This window comes from Orycteropus afer, unplaced genomic scaffold (genome assembly GCF_000298275.1).
Source record: "Orycteropus afer afer isolate SDZICR_OR568_19922 unplaced genomic scaffold, OryAfe1.0 scaffold00475, whole genome shotgun sequence".
Classification (NCBI taxonomy): Eukaryota; Metazoa; Chordata; class Mammalia; order Tubulidentata; family Orycteropodidae; genus Orycteropus; species Orycteropus afer.
The window spans coordinates 1,619,806-1,642,590 of NW_006922062.1; the positions used below are offsets into that span (position 1 = coordinate 1,619,806).

The following is a 22,785-nucleotide window of genomic DNA, read 5'->3' on the forward strand; positions in this document are numbered from 1 at the left end:
CTATAAGTGTGTGAGCCATTTTCCTAAGATAAATTTCTTTCTCTATATGTATATATAAGCTTTAGTGGTTTTGCTTCTCTAGAGAACTCGGCCTAACACACTGGCCCACATTCATTCTACTCCAAAGGATGGGTCTCGTCCTCCAGGGCCATTTAGCTTCTCTTTTTGGATTGACAGACCAGTCTGAGCCAATGAGTGAGGTGGTGGGGCTATGGAGAAAGACTTCCTAGCTCCGAAGGAGACCCAAGAAGAAAGTCTCCATTCTTCTCCATGAATTTGTGCTTGGAGGTGCTTTCTGGGTGTAGACTGTCATGCTGTGACTGAAGAGTAAGCCTGAAGACAAAGCTGATATACTGAGGATGGTGAATCTGAGGTGGGTGGAATCAACCACGAAGGCTTCGCTGCTTCTGGATTTCCTGTAATGCTAGAGATATAATTTCCTTATTGTTGAAACTGAGTTGATGTTTCTGATTCTTGCAATCAAAATATCTCACTTACTTGAGATGATTTGTACTTTTTCCTAAAGGAGTTCTTTAGGAAGTGTTAAATGTTTCTTTCATTTGGTTTCAGCACTTCTTTTGTACTTCTTTTCATCTGTCTTCTAATGATTCAGCATGCTCACATTTAGCTGTGCATCCTAAAGTTAGACTCATCTTTTCAGGGAAGATGTGGGTGGCCTTGGGAGAGGGATTGTTAAATAAGATTTAACTATGAATACCTTTTGGCAATGCTTGATGAATATGGCTGTTGTGGTGGTTGTTGTCAGGTGATGTCAAGTTGGTTCAGACTCATAGTGACCCTGTGTACAACTGAATGAAATGCTGGACAGCCCTGCACCGTCTGGAAAATTGTTGCTGTTTGAGCCCACTGCTGCAGCCACTGTGTCAACCCATCTTATTGAGGGTTTTCTTTTTTTTTTTTTTCTCTGACCTTCTACTTTACACGAAACATAATGTCCTTCTTCAGGGATTAGTCCTTCATAACAACATGTCCAGAGTACATGAGACGCAGTCTCACAATGCTTGCTTCTAAGGAGCATCCTGACTGTACTTCTTCCAAGACAAATCTGTTCATTCTCATGGCAGTCCATGGTTTATTCAGGCCAGCATCGTAATTCTAAGGCTTCAATTCTTCTTCGGTCTTCCTTACGTTGTCCATTTCATTGCATGCATATCAGGTGATTTGAAAATACCAAGGCTTGAGTCTGGTGCACCTTAGTCCTCAACATGACATCTTTGCTTTTTTAACACTTTAAAGAGGTCTTTTGCATTGTATTTGCCCAGTGCAATATGTCCTTTGATTTCTTGACTGCTCTTTCCGTGGGTATTGATTGAGGAGCCAAGCAAAATGAAATCCTCTACAACTTCAGTCTTTTCCATCTATCATGATGCTGCTTATTAGTCCAGTTGTAAGGACTTTTGTTTCCTTTATGTTAAGATATAATCCATACTGAAGACTGTAGTCTTTAATCTTCATCAGTAAGTGCTTCAAGTCCTCTTCTCTTATAGCAAGGAAGATTGTGTCATCTGCATATCACAGGTTGTTAATGAGTCTTCTTCCAATCCTGATGCTAGGTTCTTCATATAGTCCAGCTTCTCGCATTATTTTCTCAGCATGTGGATTGAAAGAATAAGTATGGTGAAAGAATACAATCTTGACACACATCTTTCCTGATTTTCAATCACATTGTATCTGCTTGTTCTGTTCAATGACTGCCTCTTTTGATGTACAGGTTCTGCATGAGCCCAATTAAGTGTCCTGGAATTCCCATTCTTCTCACAGTTATGCATAATTTGTTATCCACACAGTTGAATGTCTGTATAATTCAGTAAAACACAGGCAAACTTCTTTCTGGTATTCTCTGCTTTCAGCTTTCAGCCAAGATCCCTCCGACAGCAGTGAAATACTTTGTTCCACATCCTCTTCTGGATCCAGCTTGAATTTCTGGAGCTTCCTTGTCAATACTCTGCTGCAGCCATTTTTGAATTATCTTCTGCAAAATTTTACTTGTGTGTGGTATTAATGACACTGCTTGATATTGCTGCATTCTGTTGGATCACCTTTCTTTGGAATGAGCACAAATATGGATCTATCTCTTCTAGTCAGTTGGCTGGGTAACTGCCTTCCGAATTTATTGACATACTGAGTGAGCACTTCCAATATTGCATTCCTTTGTGGAAACATCTCAGTTGGTATTTCTACATTCCTAGAACTTTTTTTTTTTCCACCACTGTCTTTGGTGCAGCTTTCATTTCTTCCTTCAGAACTATTGGTTTATAATCATATTCTCCCTTCTGAAATGGTTGAGGGTTGATCATTTGCTTTGGTAACAATAACTGTGTATTCCTTCCATTTTGTTTTGATGCCTCCTGCATTGTTCAATATTTTGCTCATAGAACCTTTCAGTAATTGTAACTCAAAGCTTAAATTTTTTTCTTCAGTTCTTTCAGCTTTAGAAATGCTGAGCATGTTCTTCCCTTTTGGATTTCTAATTCCAGGTCTTTGCACATTTCTTTATAACACTTTACTTTGTCTTCTTGAGGAACCCTTTGAAACCTTCTGTTCCGCTCTTTTGAATCATCATTTCTTCCATTCGCTTTAGCTTACTACATTCAAGATGGCTGTTATAAAATGTTATGTATTTAGAAAACATAATTTATATATTATTATACAATACATCAAAGAGTTTTTATTATTGAAGCAAAAACATGTGTTTAAATCATGTTTCTGTACTCAGTTATTCATGAGCGGTAGTTTGTAGAAACTTATGCAGTACTTTGTCGGCCACAGATTGATGGGCTGCTCTTGCTAAATCAGTTCCTGTTGTAGATACTGTTTAAAACCTGGAAAGGAAACTTATGTTTTGAAAAAATGGAACTGACATTATTTATTTTCATTTGCAGAGCTTTTAGCTTAAGCAATACAGGCCAAGAACATACTGATTTGAATTTCTCGTAAGACCATCTTACCTCTTTCAGAGCTAGAATGGGGTAGGTTGGGGTGTGGGGAAGGGGTGATAGGAAGTGATGAGATGAACCTGTTGATTGATTGTTCTTCCTGGGACTTAATTGGGTAGAAAAAATAATTTTTATTAAAATTTTGAAACATAGAGAAGAGTGAAAAGAAGAATTCAGTTATTCCCCATGTCACCCATTTACTTATTACCCAGATTCAATAACTATGGACAGTTTACCATAATTACTTTTTCCTCTGTATTGGAATACACCTACACACAAATACATTTACTGAGTTCTTGGAAGGTCAGTTGGAAATGTCATGGCCCCCTGCTCTTTCTGAGAAATGTATGTGGTTATGTGGTTTTGCCCTCCAGTGCCGCTCTAACAGAAAATACCACAAGTGTGGATGGCTTAAACAAACAGGTTTATTCTCTTCAATTAGTCCTAGCAACTGGTACACCATCTCATCTGCAGCCAATATGACTATGAGACCAGAAGAACTAGATGATGTCCGGCTACCACTGTGATCCACTTGGAAGGGGATCTATGTAGGAGATCCTTGATAGAGAGGGAGAACAATGTGGAACAAAACTCAAAATCATTTGGAGGAAAAAAAAAGGGGGGAGGGGACCAGGTTTGCTGGTCTCATAGAGCCTGGTGGAACCACTGAGACTATGGCCTCTAGCTGCCCTTCAGGTCTGGAATTGAACCCACACCTGGGGTTTCCAGCCAGACAAAAGACAGGCATAGGAGTTGAACATTTACCTGAGGTAGATACACTCCTTGGAGAGAACAATCATGGGAGAACAGAAGGGCTGCTTATGCACAGGGAGACAGCTCAGGGGGCAGGAGTGCATGAAGGGATGGACACAGGGAAGAGGTAACTATCGGAAGGAAGTGGGAGGGGAGCTGTTGCATTGTGGTAAACTGTGGTCAATGTCATGAGACAAAGTGTATGTGAACTGCTGTATGGAAAGTGAATTTGCTCTGTAAATCTTCACCCAAATCACAAAAAAAAAGCCAACACAGGTTTATTCTCTTATAGTTTAGGAGGCTAGTGGTCCAAGTTCAAAGGACTAGCTTTAAGGGTTGGGTGAAAACCTCTTGACCTTGGGCTTCAGCTCTATCTCTTGCCCCTGGCCCACTGGAGCTGGAGGCTTCTCTTACCTCAGATAGCTGCTGGCTGCTGAGACTGACAAACCCAAGGTGAACAGGTAAAATGGCACAGTCTCTAAATTATCGAGCAACATGGCAGGCCACTAATTCACATCCTTTAACAGTCTCAATATTGGCAAACAGCATGGCAGGCCATGGAGATGTAGACTCGGCCATATGCAGCATCCAGATGTGTCAAAAGCTCAGATACTTTTCTCAAAGCTGCTTCTTATATACTGGAAGCAGACCACATCCCTAAGGCAGCTACTTAGCTCATGGAGTTGATTCCCAGTCTCATCATGAGGAATCACTACATCTAGCTGCCCAGGCACTCAGAACCAGGTCTGGCCAAGTTGACACAGAACATATGAATGATGTGCAGAGTTCTGTACATTGACTGTATGAATCCTACTGATTTCATGGCTAATCATAATTTATTTAAAAACATTCTTATGGTGACGATAAAAGGTTGGTTAATGTAATTCTGTCAACCATGGTTTATTTTTTCATCTACTTGGCCATCCATCCATCCTCTGTATGTTGTGGGATATAGCGGAGTCTCAGATGGCACAAACAGTTAAGTACTTGGCTACTGGCTGAAAGTTTGGTGATTGAACCCACCCAGAGGTGCCTTGGGAAAACAGGCCTAGTGACCTGCTTTCAAAAGGTGATGGCCTTGAAAACACCATGGAACAGTTCTCTGCACACATGGATCACCAGAAGTCAGAATAGACTCCATGGTACCAAACAGCAGCAGCATCTCTCACTGAGCAGAACAGCCACGGGCCTGCCCTGGTGGAACTTCACCTCTCTTGGCAAAGACAGTGCATACAGCCCTGGTGCAGTGTGATGGGTGCCCCAAGACAATGGACATATAGGACATTGTTCTCAGATGTTTTTCTGGAGGAAATATTTAACCCGAAGCCTAAATGATGAGTAGGAGTTAACCAGGCAAGAGAAAGGGGTAAAGTGGGAACATGGAGTGGGGGAGCTGTTGTTAGGTGCTGTCGAATTGTCTCTGACTCAGAGCGACCCTGTGGACAACAGAGTGGGTGAAACATTGCCCAGTCCTACACCAGCCTCGTAATGTTTTTGCTGGTTGCTCTATTGCAAGTAAATGTAATGTGTTTAAATATTTGTTCCACTGTTGGTATGTGTATAATTTTTATCTAATTATTTTTTAACAGGGACCTCCGCAACAATCTTATTAGTAGTATAGATCCAGGTGCCTTCTGGGGGCTGTCATCACTAAAACGATTGTAAGTATTGAATTGATTGCTTATTAACTTGAACTGTTCATTTTATAAGTAGCTCTTATCCTACTCTGAGCTTTATTAACAGGATTTTAAAAAGTGGCTATTCAGTAATTTTTACAAGTTCACTTGGGTAGGTCCATGACCAAAAAACAAAGTGTTGTTAACATACCAGCTTGTAGTTGCCGTTGAGTTGATCCCAACTCATAGTGACCCTGTGTACATCAGAGTGAAACACTGCCCAGTCCTGTGCCATCCTCTCAATTGGTGCCATGCTCGAGCCTGGTTTTGCAGCCGCTGTGTCAGTGCATCTTGTTGAGGGCCTTCCTCATTTGTGCTGACCCTCTACTTTACCAGGCATGAGTCCTTCTCCAGATCTGGTCCTTCCTGATGATAATGCATCCAGAGTCCATGAGATGAAGTCTTGTCTTCCTCCCTTCAAAGGAGCCTTCTGGCTCTCTTTCTTCCAAAACAGTTTTGTTCATTCTTCTGGCCACCCATGGTACATTCCATATTCTTTGTCAACACATTCAATATTTTTCACCAACACAAATTCAAATGCATCAGTTCTCCTGAGGTCTTCCTTATTCATTGTCTGCTCTCATGTGCATATGAGACGATCGAAAATACCATGGCTTGGGCCAGGCACACCTTAGTCTTCAGAGTGACATGTTCGCTCTTAAACACTTTAAAGAAGTCTTTTGCAGCTGATTTGACCAGTGCAATATGTTGTCTGATTTCTTAACTTCTGCTTCCATGGACATGGATTGTGGATCCAAGTAAAATGAAATCCTTGACAACTTCCTCCAATCCTGATGCCATATCCTCCTTCACACAGTCCAGCTTCTCAGATTATTTGCTTAGCATCCAGATTGAATAAGTGTGGTGAAAGGATACAACTCTGATACACACCATTCCTGACTTTAAACCATGGATTAACCCCTTTGTTCTGTTTGAGCAATTGCCTCTTGGTCTTTGTATAGGTTTGTATAGGTTCTGCCTGAGCACAGTTTTGGTTACCTAGTGCCACTCTAACAGAAGTACGCTACAAATGGGATGGCTTTAACAAACAGGAGTTTTATTCTCTTACAATTTTGGAGGCTGGAAATCCTAGTTCAAAGTGCCAGGCTCTAGGGGCTGGTTGAAAGCCCCTCAACTTTGGGCTTCAGCTCTGCCTTCTGCTCCTGGCCCACTGAACCGGAGACTTTTCTTCACTCAGACAGCTGCTGGCTGCTGAGACTTATAAACCCAAGGTTAACAAGTAAAGAGGCATAGTCCGAATGTTACCAAACCACATAGCAGGCCATTAATTCAAGTCCATTGAAAGTCCCAGGATTGGCAGAGCATGGCAGGCTGCTGAACAACGACACAGCTACATGCAGAGTTCAAGTGTGCCAAAAAGCTGGAGATTTTCCTCAAAGTTATGTACTGGAAGCAGCCCACAACCCTAAAGCGGCTACTCAGCTGCTCCAGTAGATTCTACCATGGGGTTAATAATTGCCAGTCTCACCAGGGGGAATAACTACATCCAGCTGTCCAGCCACCCAAAACCAAGCCCAGCCAAGTTGACACATAACCTTAACTACAACAACAGTTAAGTGTTCTGGAATTCCCATTGTTTGAAATGTTATCCACAATTTGTTATGATCCATAGAGTTGAATGCTTTTGCAAAGTCAATAAAACACAGGTAAACATCAGACAGGGATTGATTTATGCAGTAATTTTACTTCTCTGTGGTAGATGGTTGTGTCCCTGTGATGCTAATAAAATCATTACATTATTGGCTTTGCCAGCAACCTCATATATAGGTAATTTTCCAATTATGCATCCTTTCAGACTGTTTCTGTTGTAAATACCTTCTAAGTTGGAACATCTTTCTGTTAATAACTTAATCTCACTATTTATATATATATATTATCCACATATTAATACTACTTCAAAACCTAAGGACCCATTTTTTCTACTACTACTGAAACTTTATAACTGCCTTCCTTCCCTTATGTTTTCTTAGAATTGCTGTGGTAAGCAGGCTCACACATGAGAAGTGCCCCTTCTCTGCATTCAGGCTGTGTGGACTCATTCTCATGTTGCCCACCTGCATACGTATCTTTCATCCCTTCTTCAGTTATTTATTGCGTGTTAACCTCTTACTACATTCTGACTTCTCTGGAAGAGCCCCTAGATTCCGAGGAGTGGTCCTGGGGATAGGTAGTTAAAGAAAATACAACCTAATATTTGCTCTAAACAAACAAATGAAACCCTGAACCCATTGCCTTTGAGTCAGTTCACACTCATGGTGAGCCCATGGGTTATAGAGTAAACTGCTCCGTAGAGTTTTCTTGCTGGAATCTTCATGAAAGCAGATCTCCAGGCCTTTCTTCCAAGAACTCCTTGTGTGAGTTTTAACAGCCAACCTTTAGATTAGCAGACAGTTGCAAGCTGCTTGCACCAGCCGCAGTCCTTTATAGATGCTTGACTAGATGTAATAATAAACTGGGGAAAGGAGGGAACATTTGAGAGGTCAGCAGCCTGCCACAAGAGCCACCATGGTTTAGATTTGATCTTACACCTGAGGGTTAATGTGTATTGAAGAATGACAGAAAGTACCTTCTAAGCAGAATGGACATTGATGTGAAAGAGCACATGTCTTGGAAGAGCAGATTTAGTTCTTTGGCCAGAGAATAGAGTCAAAAGGTTTGAAAGACTGTTAGGAGATAAGGCTGCTCGGGGATTAGGCTTTTGACTGCTCTGAGAAAGAGTTTAGAATGGATGATTTCGATAGTGAGGGACTGCCGGAACATTCTGGGTGTGGTGTGGACATGATCCGATTTGGGTGGCAGAGGGTTTCTGATGACACTTGGGGAAAATCACTGAAGTGGAACAAGACCAGGGACAGAGGGGAGGAGGCTGATGCCACGCTTTCTTCTTCTTCTCATCCTTTCAGCTGACCCTTTCTCGTGGATTTTGGTCACTCTATCATACTTTCTTATTATATTTAATTTTTTAAATTATTCAGGGTGGTTATTTTTTATGTCTCATTTGTTTCACAGTATTTGTCTGATAAACTGGCTATAGCTGCTCTTACTTTATTTGTGCCATGAATTCAATATTGCCGCCAACCTTCCATCTTTATACTTTGCACACCTTGGCGTTCTTATTTTGTTATCATTCATAGTCTGTTCTTTTTTTTTATAGTGTGATCCAGTTGTAAGAGTTGGCAGTGCTGTTTTTGCAGAATTTTGATTACTTTTGCAAGTATAATTATCTTGCCTGTAAAACTGGTCATTTGTAGCTCCCCTCCCATTTCCCTCGCTTGGGCAGTGTTAAGATTCAGACCTTTGGAAGGTTAAGAGCAGTAGCAGGTAAAGGTTTCTCTCTTCTCCTTGTAAAAGTGTTTAAAATGCCGGTCAGACTCTGTATTAGGGAATTTTATTATCATTGTTTGTGTGGCAAAAGCATCATTGTGATCCTCCATCTTTGCACTCACTCAGTGCAGCTCAGGGTTTTCATTTCTAATCAGTTTTTTCTTCCCTGCTAACTCTACACTTCCTTACTTTTTGCTTAAGATTTTCTGTATTAATGAAACAAGTCAGGAAAGCTGACCAGGTTCGGGGTAGGTTAGTGGTACTAATGGAGATTGGAATTCTGGGTAGAAAATAACCCATAGTCATCAAGTTGACTCCAGCTCATGGAGACCTCCATGAGTTACAGAATAGAACTACTCCACAGGGTGTTTTCTCTATAATCTTTATAGAAATGGATCTCCAGATTTTTCTTCCATGGTCCTTGGGTGGGTTTGAACCACCAGCCTTTAGATAAGTACATAGGCATAAACTGCATCACCCAGAGACCTTGGAATTCTTGATAAGGAAAGTGAAAAGGATTGAGGAGGTAGACATGGACAGTGAGTAGGTTAGGTAGGCATTAGAGTTGCGGTGGACCAAGCTAAGTTTAGAGTTTAGCTTGAGTAACAGCAGTGTAATCAAAGTGGTAAGGCTGAAATCAGCATCCATTGCAATCAACAAAAATCCACTGAGTCCAGTTGGGGGCCACACGCTGAGTTGGGTAAGGGGAGGGATGGTATGTCAAGAGTCTGTGACCAGCATGATAACATTGGGGAAAAGGAGGACAGATTGTACATGTAAGATATAGATGACAGAGGCTGATACCAGTATATCTACACTACTGCGTTACCATTAACACCAAATACCAGGCTACAAATAAACACATAAACATCTGAGAAGATCAGATGGGGGTCAGTGAACAGGATTATATTCTAGACCAAAGATAGATTCAGCTGAGGTTAATCTTGCACAGTTACTAGTGATACAAAATACCTGCAGTCATTACAGAAGCAACAGAAGACAGACATAGAACAATCCCTCACAGACAGCTAGATACTGTGGGAGAGAGAGCCACTGGATCTGCCAACTCAGGACTGTAGTACTCGGGGACACCAGACTCAATTGGCATAACAAAATATATAAAAATCTTGTTCCATAGCCTACTTTGGTGAGTAGCTACTGGGGTCATCTAAGATGCAGCTAATGGTCTCCTCTTGTCGGAAGCAAAGAAGAGTGAGGAAAACCAAGGGCATTTGGAAACAAGCAGCCCTAGGACACAATGGACCTTGAGACCAGAAGGAGTAGATGGTGCCCGACTACCAATGCCAGCCACTCAGGAAGGGATCAAAACTGGAGATCCTGGGTAGAGAGGGAGGAAAAACGTGGAAGAAAATCCCAAAATGGAATAATGACCAGAATTACTGGTCAGAGGGAGTCTTGGGACCTCCAATACTATAGCCCTGGGATACACATTGGACCTGGGATAAAACTCACTCCCAAGGGCTGGCTCTCAGCCCAACAGTAAATAAGACTCAACCCAGGGCAATGCACCTACCTACTCTACGGAGATACATCCCTTGGAGCAGTTGGCCATGGGCACCAGAAGGGCAGCAGTGACACGGAGGGAAAGCTGGATAGACAGGACTGCATAACTAAGAAGGGCACAGGGATGGGGGGTTACTGGGAAGGGAGAGGAGGAGAGTGGGTTAGGGTTGGGGATGGTAATTGGAGAGTGAAACCAAATGTACACCAAGTGTTGAATGTAAAACACATTCGGCTCCGTAAATTTGCACCTAAAGTACAATTTAAAAAAAAAAAAAAAAAAAACCTACTGAGTCCATCCAAAAAAAAAAAAAAAAAAACCTACTGAGTCCATCCCCACAATAGTGAGCTGGGCTTTAGAGATGGGAAGGTAAGCCAGGAAAACCTTGATGGGTTTGCAGTCTGTTGGACCGTACATGTTGATGAAAAGCCTGCATATGGAGTAGGAATCTAGTTCTACAGAGAGAGAGGGTCATAGGTAGTGTGGAGCTCCTAGGAGGCTTGGCAGTTATTAGGACTCAGCCATGCACACCCAGACGGGGGTGGAGCACAGCCAGAAATGGTGACTAGGTTATTAGGGAGAGTAGTCTGATTTATAATAGAGTCACTTTCTTTGTGCTTCTTACGGGGGATTAACTGACAAGGTATTGAGATTGGTCAGTTTGGACCTGTGCCTGTAAATATCAGTCTTAAAGTAGGGAAGCACCACAGAGTGTGACTAGATTACCCTGTGAGAACTGCTGAGGCTGGGCCCAATAACCTCTGTTTTAACCATTCTTCCCAGTGATTCTGATGCTAAAGTTTGGGAGTGTCTAAAACATTTTTCCCTCCAACTTTTTCTTTCTTTTTTATTCCTGTAGAAAAGGTTAAGATGTCCTACTGTCAAACAAGACCACTTCTTATTCTCTCCCTCTGTGATCTTCATTCTTGTATTAACAACTTGTGGGTAATAGATTCATGGTAATAACATTCTATACTGAGATATAAGTTGAAGGAAATGAATAATAAAGTTTCTTTCATCAGGATGTTTTAAGGATACTTAAATATATTAAGTTTTCCATTTACTTCTTTATACTTAAAGTAATTTCTCAGGTACTGCTGTTCAAAAAAATTTTTTTTTTTCCTTCTTCAGTAGCATTTAAGTGCTGCTACTTGAGCAGGTGTCATTTCTACTCTGAATGAAGTAGACTGTTGTGTTCTTGCCTGGGGATGTACTTGCCATTTATATTGTTCTGTTGCTGGGAAATACATTCTTAATTCCAAACAGCTGACTTATCATTGAACTTATGGTACAAGATTTGCGCTGAAGGGGTCGTCCTATATGTAAACTCAGTAGCTTACAAGGATATTCTGGGGTCGTCATGTTGAGGAAGGCCCTCAATGAGATGGATTGGCAGAGTGGCTACAGCTGGGCTCAGGCATGGCCATGGTGGTGAGGGTGCTGCAGTCTGGGCAGTGTTCCTTTCTATTGTTGCAGTGTCGCTGTGAGTCAGGGCTGCCTCCCCAGGGCCTAACAACAGCACCCCCTCAGGGTTTATGTAGTTGTGTGTACACACAGGCACTTCCTTACGGACCTTCAGTCCTGCATCTCCCGTTGTGCATCTCGCTCAGCAGCCAACGTCAGCATTTTTGTAAGCCTCCCATGCCACTCCTTTTGTTTATAGGTAATTTGAATCAGGGAGATTAAGTGGCTTTTTGAAAAACAAACTCCAAAAGGAGGTAAAAGTTAGATCTGTTCACTTACTCTTTTGCTTTATCAACAAGATCTGGGCAGTAGAAGCTAATTCATTTCTTTTTTTTTGTCCCCCTTCTTTCTTTTTCATTACAGTCAAACCTTCTGAATATTAGGAAACTGAAGTTAGAAAGCAGTAAGTTTGAGATGCTCCTGAGGAAATAAAAGGGCCATCCCTTGATAATTTGCCCTTTTATCTGCTATTTGTTATCTGTTGGCTGAGATTGGATTCTCCTGTCTGGTGTCACCCAGCAGAAGTAACTATAGGTCATCTAAGAAATTGTATTGCAGACAGTAAGATGTATTGGGCCCCATTTTTTTCCTCCAGCTTTGTCTTAGGTAATTTCAAGCATAATGCTTGAAATATAGAGTGCGGTAATTGAGCAGAGTTTGACGTGTGTGTGTTTGTGTATGTGTGTGTGTGCCAGAGGTGAGTGGAAGCAAGATGATGCCATTCCTCAGTGCTATCCTTATCTCACTTGAGGTGGAGGTAAGTATCTCAGAGGTGCTGGAAAGACAGAGCTTGTGTGATAGCTGAAAAGTGCATGTGTGTGCTTCATTAACCAAGAAAACTAATTGCAGGCACTTTCTCCCTTTTCTCTTTAGGGACCTGACAAACAATCGGATAGGCTGTCTGAATGCAGACATATTTAGAGGGCTTACCAATCTAGTTAGGCTGTAAGTACATCTTTCTTTCCTATTCATATGCAGTGAAGCATTTGATGTGGTACCCAAAGATTTATGACCACGTGTGATATGTGGAAGGAGCTCTGGTGACGTAGTGGATAAGGCATTTGGATGCTTAGGCAGAAGGTCTGCTGTTCGAACTCACCAGCCACTCAGTGGGAGGAAGATGGGCTGATCTATTTCCGTAAAGATTTACGGCCTTAGAGACCCAGTGGGAGTTGCTGTGAGTCAGAACTCACTCCAAGGCAGTCAGTTTGGTTTTTTTTTTTTTTTTAAATGATATGTGGAGGGGCCCTGGTGGCACAGTGTTTAATGCCTGAGTGCTAAGAGAAAGGTCGGTGGTTCAAACCCTCCAGCCGCTCCACCAGAGAAAGATATGGCAGTCTGCTTCGGTAAAGTTTTACAGCTTGGACACTCCTATGGGCCGGTTCTACTCTGTCCCTCAGGGTCACTGAGTCAGAATCACCTAGACAGCAGTGGGTGTGATTTTTGTGTTTTATGATAGTGTTTAATATTCATATTAAAGTAGCAACTCTAGAGATTATAGAAGCAGGAGGGGACAGGCACTTACAAACGAATCATGGAGATAAAATGTCACCAGAACATAATAATACACTACTGCGCACGTGCACACACAGAAACGTGATATTGTTCACATAGCAGAGGACACGTTCACCCTGAGAGAGATGATCAAAGTCTTCAGTAATCTGAGAAACACATCTTGCAAGAGGACAGACGTGAGCTGATGGTACAAAAGTGTACAAAACTTTGGATAGTTAGAAGCAAAAAGAAGCTGAGCAAAGGCTTGGAGGTAGAAGTGACAGCCAGAGACGCTGTGACAAGGGGCAGGGTAGTGAGGTAAATGACCATGAGAAAGTTGCCTCTGGCCAGGTGATTTTGGCTGAGTTATTGAACTTTTCTGAGGTTTTGTGTTTTTCGCTTGTAAAGTGGGGTTAATAAACCAAACCAAACTCACTGCTGTGTAGTTGGACCTGACTCATAGCGACCCCTCCTTGGGTTTCTGAGGTAGTATCACTTGGAAATAGATTGCCCAAACTTAGGTTTAATAGTACCTGAAAATTATCATAAGCCTTAATTAAAATTTAAATGATCTATGTCTGTTTATCTCTATTATAATTTTGTATATAATATAAATATGGAGGGACTTTCTATAAACCCTCACACATTTTACTATATTTTTGCAATAGACTGTTTACATGGTAGTAACTAGAAATAAGGTTTATTATAATAGAGCTTTATATGAATGTGTGTAAAAAGCAGACAGAAACTTAGAACTGGTAGTGTAGTACCTAAGGCATTTGACTGCTAACCAGAAGGCTGGCGGTTCAAACCCACCAGCCACTCCTCGGAAGGCAGGTTGGGCAGTCTATTTCCATAGTGATACTGCCTCGGAATCCCAAGGAGGGGTCGCTGTGAGTTGGGTCCGACTCCATGGCACACAACAACAACAATTGGTACAAGGGGAACCTGGAGAGGTTAAGTCATTTGTCTTGTACGTGAGACTTACATCCCAAGTCTCTTTCATTTTAAACCCTGAACTCATTCCACTGTCTCCACATTTCTCACTCAACTGTTGTGTTTGCTGCTGATAATCATTCAGGTTTTCCTTGTCTTGTTAATTTTTTAAATTTTTACTTTCTTCCCTTAAATGATACTGAGAGACCACAGGAAGAGTACTTCAGCAGGAAGGGGGCATGATGAAGGGCCTTATTTGTTGAACGGATAGTACTGGCATTTCAGGCTGATAGTACGGGCATTTCAGGCTGACGCGGTGTCTGATGGAGAGGTCCTCGTTAAGCTGGGAGCATAATTTACAGTTTTACGTACTGTTTTCTATAAAGTTAAGAGTAATTTTCTTTCTTAATCTTGGAGAGAATATTTACTAGTTACTTCGTCTTTATCAGACTTCAAACAGCTTTCATAAGTTATTTATAACATTGTTTAATGATTATAGGGCACCTTCAAAAATATGAAATGATGTAAAATGTATAATGTTAAGTAGTTTTAAAAGTGAAATCGTTTGCTTCTTTTTCCCCCAGAAATCTTTCAGGGAATTTGTTTTCTTCATTATCTCAAGGAACTTTTGATTATCTTGGCTCACTCCGGTCTCTGTAAGTAAGAATTTTGTCTTGTCTTCGCTTTTGAAGTTTATTATGTGGTTTAAGGAGGTTTTATGAGGACAGTCTAGTGAATTTGCAGAAATTAGAATCTTACTTGAGCACTTGCTTCCACACTGAAAAACATACAGTAAATCTTAAGGATGAGTTTCAGACTAGGATATCCGTTTTCTCTTTACAACACTTAAAAGTATGCTAATTGGTTTTTAAAGCCCGTGAATTGGTAATGTGGTTTCTCCTTGGATTTATTTTAACATTAGAAAATATTTTGTTGCTTGACTAATTAAATCCCAAAGTATAAAATATCCCCTCCCTATGAAAAATAGGCCTTAGAAAAGTGGGAATGGTGAAAGTTATGCTCACTTAGTTTGGACGTGTTATCTAGAAAGACGAGTTGCTAGAAGAGGAAGTTATGGTTGATAAAGTGGAGGGTCAGTGAGAATAAGGGACCTTTCAATGAGATGGGTTGACAGAAGAGCTAGACCAGTGGAGTCGGACATAGCAGCGATCGTGAGTATGTCTAGGACCAGGCCACACTTCATTCTGTTATGCATAAGGTTGCCATAGATCAGAGCTGATTCCACGTCACCTGACAACACCATGAGGAATTTACAGTTGAGAATATTCTGTACTTTAGGGCTTTAATTTTGTCCTGTAACCCCTGCACCAGCTGAATTCAGACCTTGTTGCTGGTGTTTCTAGGGGTGTTTCGAATACCTGCTTTATGTTATCAACATAAGATCCCATTTACACAGTTCTCTATAGTTTTAGAATTGGTTGATTCCCTTACCTGCCCCACACCCCAGCTGCAACAGACATAGTTTTGTTAACTGAGAAATTGCACAGGAGTTGCTTTTGAAAAAAATGATGGCCACATAAACTTTAATGTATTTCAAACTCAAAGTGAGATTCATTCATGTATGAACCAGAATCAAACAGCAATGTTTTTCAGGTTTTCTTTTAGTATAATTGATGGGATTGAGGTCTTTTTCAAGGGAGCATTTCATCTCTACCAGATGCCATTCTGTTAGGTGTATGCCGACTTGTTTTCTTTTTATCATCTAAATCTCATTGGGCAGGCTTTGTTGGGATACGGCTGTAGGTTATACATCCATTGCTGCCTCACCATCAGGGGGCGTCCGTATGTGCTTCTAGAGTCCCATTGTTTTCTCCTGTGGAAACCCCTCTTGGATTTATCCAGACTGGAAAACATCTCCTTTTGGCCTATTTAGTGGGTCTTTTGGCCTATTTAGTGGGTCCAGGTCAGCCATTTCTGTGGCCTAGGGAAGAAAATGTCTGTGACAGGTAATCTGGCTTTTGAGGCCACATGGAGTTCCTGTTCGAAGTATCCTCTTCCAAAAATTGGGAAAAAACTGCCAGTGATTTCGCCTCCTAATACTAAGAACTGACCAGAATTGGGTGCTTAGAAGTTACGAATCATTCAGCTCAGCCTTTTGTTATTGTTTTTAATTTATTTCATCTACGCTGTATTCTGTGTCCCCCATGATGTTTCCTTTTTCTTTCTTTTTGTCAAAACCAATGAGGAGATGGACTTTGTGTCCGTGTACTGTATTAGCACGCACATGCTTATCTTTGCACTTTATTCGTTTGTTTTTATAGAACACGTTATATTGTGTTTTAGTTGTATTTATGTTTTTGCTCCCCCCTGACGTTTCTTTATTGGCAAAGATAATGTCTTTTATTAGATGGAATTAGCTTAGTGTTTACCACATGATGTGTCACTGTTTAGTGAACCATGGTTTTAAGAGATAATTGTGCTTATGTCTCATCTAAGGAACTCTAGTGACACATTGGTTAAGTGACACATTGGCCTCTAACTGAAAGATTTGTGGTTTGAATTCACCAGCTTCTCCCTGCGAGAAAAGATCCGGTGGTCTGCTCCAGTTTACAGTCTAGAAAACCCTAATGGGACAGTTCTGTTCTGTCCTGTGAACTCTCTGTGAGTCAGAATCACTTTGACAGCACACAGTAGCAACAATATCTGATTTGTATTTATCTTCCTTTCGTGATAAATTACAAAACTTTTATAAAGGTAATTCTCTATTTTCATATTAAGTGTGATGTACTCTTATTTTACATTTTTAATCTGCTGATTGACTAACCCTTCTTCGGTCAAGACATTTTTATGGTACCACTTTGGAGCATAGTACAGGATTGCCAGCAACAGCCCCTCCCCGTGAGGAGCTTACAGTCTAGCCGACGGGATGAATATGGCCACGTGACACAGTCCTGGGTCGCCTCAGGTTGCTACTTCAATGCCGGCATTAACAGGAGAGGCGTAGGCATTTAGACCAAGGACGTGGAAAACTTGGAGAAGGTTTCAAATCCAGTTTAAGGGCCACATGCTTTATGGTGCATGAACAGAAGTTTGAGACACAAAAAGGATTGGGGTCGGCATTCCAGAAGCATGGAGTTAAGAAGCTTGTTTCATAGAAGAGGGATGATGAATAGATCTTGTGTGCCTGCCACCTTGGATTGAACGCGGAATCCCAGGATCCTGGTAAGATAGTGCTGGGATTGGACACTCTCCAGTCAGCTCATTGCAAAGGAGAACGTAACAGTTACTGCAGGATGCCACAGGGCTGGTAAGGGTGAGTGGTAGTGGACTTGCCTCCAAAAGTATAAGCTAATATAAAGCAAAAGTGCTGTTTAATTTTATTCACTGTCATCTCTACTTTGTATTTTGGTGGTGCAGAGAATTCCAGACTGAGTACCTTTTGTGTGATTGTAACATACTATGGATGCATCGCTGGGTAAAAGAGAGGAACATCACTGTCCGGGACACCAGGTGTGCTTACCCTAAGTCCCTGCAGGCCCAGCCCATCACAGGCGTGAAGCAGGAGCTATTGACATGCGGTAAGGGAGAAATAAAGGAACTGTTCTCCGTGTTTGATCTGCTCCCATGTTTTAGTTGTATTTATGTTTTTGCTCTCCCTTAACAAAACATAAAATTCTCTTTGTATTTGGTTGAGACTGAAGTACAGCCATTGATCTTGGTGGATTTGATATTTCCATCAGGCCAACAATTAAACAATTAAGTCACATGGCTAGGAAAAAAAAAATTATTATTTCTTTTGATCAGTCTTTAAGGTACCTGTTTTCTTGCGTTCTGAACAGCTTTCTTTTATGAAAGCCAATTTCAAAGAATAGCATAGATCATCAGATTTCCTATCCAGTGGCAAACTGGGGAATTGCTTATAGTAAGAGAATCTCAGGACACTATCATATTGTTTTTTTGGGAGAGTGTTCAGGGATAAAGTCTTTGTGAAGTCCAGCATGTATCAGTGTTCTTAAAAGACTTATCCAGTAATTGTATATCTAGAATTAATTCTTAGGGAATGTTAGGATAGGTGTATAGCTCTCCAGACTTCATGTATAAGCAGATCCTAAATTCTCGTAAAGAGAGAATTGGTTTAAACTTTGTGATACATGCATTCATTGAAATACTATGCAGCCGTTGAAAGTGATCATGATGCAGACTATCTGAGGACAGGTGTTTTATGGTGGTGCAATGGTTAATGCATATGCTCAGCTACTAGTTGAAAGGCTGGCAGTTCAAGGCCATCCACAGGTGCTTTGGGAGAGAGGCCTGGTGATCTGCTTCCAAAAAACCTGCCACTGGATCCCTGTGGAGCACAGCTCTGCTCCGATACACATGAGGCTGCCGTGGGCTGGATGCATAGAGGCAATGGATATAAATGGAAAGAAGAGCACAGACAACAACAGCATGCTTAAGATGATAGTGGGAGATCCCCATTTACTCTTTGTGTTTGGAAGCAAAGAGTCCTATCATTGTTTCACTTTTCTTTTTATGATTAGTATTATTGTTTTACAAGTAAGATATGTTTATTGGATGAAAATTAAGATTTATGAAAAGAGACAAAACCAAGAAAGAAATGGAGCTCAGTGGCATTCTTATCCTTAGAGATGACAAATGTTAAGACAACGGTGTACTGTCCTCACCTTTTTCCTAGTTCTATTACACTTTGGTCTTTATAAAAATACCATGATAGTCCCTAATGATATTCTGAAACCTTTTTTTTTTTTTTTAAATTGTGATTTGGGTGAAAGTTTACAGAGCAAATTCACTTACCATACAGTAGCTCACCAATACTTTGTCTCATGACGTTGACTACAATTTACCACAATGCAACAGCTCCCCTCCGACTTCCTCCCCATAGTTACCTCTTCTCTCTGTCCTTCCCTCTGTGCACTCTCACGCCTTGAGATGTCTCTTTGCATACACAGCCCTTCTGTTCTCCCATGATTGTTCTCTCCAAGGAGTGTATCTACCTAGTGTAAATGTTTAACTCATATGCCTATCTTTTGTTTGTCTGGAAGTCACAGGAGTGGGTTCAATTCCAGACCTTAAGGGCAACTATGGGCCATAGTCTCAGTGGTTCCATCAAGCTCTATCAGACCAGCAAATTTGGTCCCTTTTTTTTTTAATGATTGTGAGTTTTGTTCCACATTGTTCTCCCATTCTATCCAGCATATCCTACATAGATCCCCGTCCAAGTGGTTGCCAGCAGTAGCCGGGCACCATCTAGTTCTTCTGGGTTTCATAGTCATATAGGCTGAGGATCGCATGATGTTCCAGTCGCTAGGGCTAATTGTTTCCATGAATCTTTGAGTTTCTTCATTCTTTGCTCTGGATGAAGAGAGACCCATCATTGCATCTAGATGGCCACTTGTAAGCTTTTAAGATCCTTGTCACTACTTGCTAAAGTAGGATGTGGAACAATGTTTTGTGTAGTATGTTTTGCCAGTTGAGCTTGATGTCCCTGTGACTATGGTCCCAAGTCCACAGGTCCAACTACTTGCTCCCTCTGGGTAGCTGGCTGTGCCCAAGAAATAAATAAAAACTTGTCCCTTGTCACCTCTGCTATATACTTGGGAATTCTTACAGAACATACCAATAGACTTGTAGAAGCATGGTCTGGCAACCCTATACATGTTGTTGGGCACGTTCCCCCCGCACAAACATACCTAATAGTTCAGCCTGTTCACCCGTCTATCCACCCATATATCCATGTTTGCCTTCACTGACAGTGCAGTACTGTATGTGCAAAAGGGTTCATCTTTGTTGTCTGTACGTCCCATACACCTCTCTATGTCTTCCTCTTCCTCAGTGCCACTGTGTTGATCACTCACATTTGGTACATTTCCCTTCTCTTCACTCAAATTAATTCTTGTCTCTACCTGTCTAACAGTGTTCCCTCCCCTCCCCTCCCACCCCTGGTAACCAACAAAGAACATTTCCTTCCATATATAAACCTTTCCTTGACTTTTTATAATAACGGACTAATAGAATATTTGTCCTTCTGTGATTGACTTAGTTTACTCAACATAATGTCCTCCAAATTCATCCACATTATGTGGTGTTTTGCAGATTCTGTGTTATTCTTTAGGGTTGTGTAGTATTCCATTGTCTGTATGTACCATACTTTGCTTATCCATTCTTCAGTTGATGGACACCTAGGTTGTTCCCATCTTTTGGCTATTGTAAATAGTGCTGCGATGAACATGGGTGTGCATATATCTGTTCTTGTCCTGACTTTCACTTCTTTAGGATATATACCTAGTAATGGAATGGCTGGGTCAATTGGTATTTCTAATTCTGACTTTTTAAGGAATCGCCATACTGCTTTCCACAGTGACTGTATCATTTTACAGTCCCACCAGCAGTGTATGAGAGTCCCAATCTCTCCACAACCTCGCCAGCATTTGTTATTTTCTGTCTTGTTGAACTTTGCTGCTAGTGCTGGAGCAAGATGGTACCTCATTGTTGTTTTGATTTACATCTCTCTAGTGGCTGATGATTGTATGCATTACTTCATATGTTTGTTGACCACCTGAATAGCCTCTTTGGTGAAGTGTCTATTCATGTCTTGTGCCTATTTTTTAATTAGATTATTTGTCTTTTTGTTGTTGAGATGTTGGAGTTTTTATAAATTCTAGAGGGAAGTCCCTTGTCAGATATATCTTTGCCAAATATTTTTTCCCAATCTGTAGGTTCTCTATTAAGTCCTTTGAAGAGATCTTTGAAGGACATAAAAATTTAATTTTGAGAAGGTCCCATTCATCGAGTTTATCTTCTGCTGTTAGTACATTTTGGATTATGCTCGATAGTCTATTTATGCCATGTTGTTGGTGGTGGTGGTGGTATGTGCCATCGAGTTGGACCCGACTCATAGCGACCCCTCCTTGGGTTTCCAAGGCAGTATCACCATGGAAGTAGATTGCAGTACCTTCCTTCTGAGGAGTGGCTGGTGGATTTGAACCGCCAGCCTTCTGGTTAGCAGTCAAGTGCCCTAGACACTATGCTACCAGAGCTCCCATTTATGCTATATATTAACCAAAAAAAAACCCCAAAAGCACTGCCATCGAGTCGGGTGCGACTCATAGTGACCCCTCCTTGGGTTTCCGAGGCGGTATTACTACAGAAGTAAATTGCCCAACCTTCCTTCCAAGGAGTGGCTGGTGGGTTGGAACCACTAGCCTTCTGGTTAGCAGTCAAAAGCCTTAGGTACTATGCCACCAGAGCTCGCATACCATATATTTTAGGACCCCTAAATTTGCTTCTAGTGTTTCCTTGAGGAACTTTATCATTTTAGGTTTCACATTTAAGTCTTTGATCTATCTGGAGTTAGTTTTGTTACACATCTTGTTTCATTTTTCTGCAAATGAATATCCAGTTTTGCCAGAACCATTTACTAAACAGACATTCTCTTCCCCATTTAACAGATTTCAGCCGTTTGTCAAAGATCAGCTGACCATAATTCAATGGATTTATTTCTGGGTTCTCAATTCTATTCCATTGGTCTATGTGTCTGTCCTTATACCAATACTAGGCAGTTTTGACTGTTGTGGCTGTATAATAGGTTTTGAGACTAGCAGTGTGAGACCTCCTACTTCGTTCTTCTTCTTCAATAGTGCTTTGCTTATCCGAAGTCTCTTTCTTTTCCATATAAAGTTAGTGATTGTTTTTTCCTATTTTTCTGGTTACCTAGTACCGCTATGACAGGAATATACCAGAAATGGGATGGCTTGAACAAACAGGAATTTATTCTCTTACAGTTTGGGAGGATAGAAATCTGAATTCCAGACTGAGTGCCAGGTGCTAGGGACTGTGTGAAAGCCCCTCGACCCTGGGCTTCAGCTTTGCCTCTTGCTCTTGGCCCACTGAAGCCAGAGGCGTCTCTTCAGTCAGGCAGCTACTGGCTGCTGAGGCTAACAAACCCAAGGTCAACAAGTAAAATGGCACAGACCCAATGTTACTAAACCACATGGCAGACCATTAATTCAAGTCCATTGAAAGTCCCAAGGTTGGCAGAGCATGGCAGGCTGCTGAACAGTGACACGGCTATATGCAGGGTTAAAGGGTGCCATAAGAAACCATCCTCAAAGCTGCTACTTATATATGGGAAGCAGACCATATACCCCAGGGCAACTACTCAGCTGCTCACAGTAGATTATACCATGGAGTTGATTACCGGTCTCATAGTGGTAGCTACTGCAAATGGTATTGATTTCCTTATTTCTTTTTCAGCAATCTCGTTGCTGGTGTAGCGGAATCCAACTGATTTTGGGATGTTGATCTTGTATCCTGCCCTGATGCTAAATCTCTCAATTAGTTCCAATAGATTTTTATTTTTAAAATTTTTGATTTGATTTTATTTTAAGAGCTTGTCTTACATTCAACGTTACCATGTCCAATCTTAACCCAGTCTCCTCCCCTCCCTACCCTGTAACCCTCCCCCTGCGCCTCTCATATTTATGCACTCCTGTTTGTCCTGCATTTCCTCATCCTGAATATTGGTCCTCTGGTGCCCCGTGGTCCATTTCTCTAAGGGATGTATTACCATAGAGTATGTGGATGCATCATTCTGAGTTGAGTGGTCTGCATGTTCATCTTGTTAACTGTTGGGGCTGAGAGCCAGCCCTTGGGGGTG

General features: G+C 41.3%; 1 protein-coding gene across 1 annotated transcript in view; it reads left to right on the plus strand.

Moving 5' to 3' along the window:
* Positions 1-22,785, plus strand: part of ADGRA3 (adhesion G protein-coupled receptor A3) — a 204,825-nt gene that overhangs the window by 78,206 nt on the left and 103,834 nt on the right. The window contains exons 3-6 of the mRNA XM_007954828.2: positions 5,300-5,371; positions 12,591-12,662; positions 14,732-14,803; positions 17,526-17,686. Of these exons, the coding sequence (XP_007953019.1) occupies positions 5,300-5,371; positions 12,591-12,662; positions 14,732-14,803; positions 17,526-17,686 (377 nt within the window). The remainder of the gene's footprint in view (positions 1-5,299; positions 5,372-12,590; positions 12,663-14,731; positions 14,804-17,525; positions 17,687-22,785) is intronic.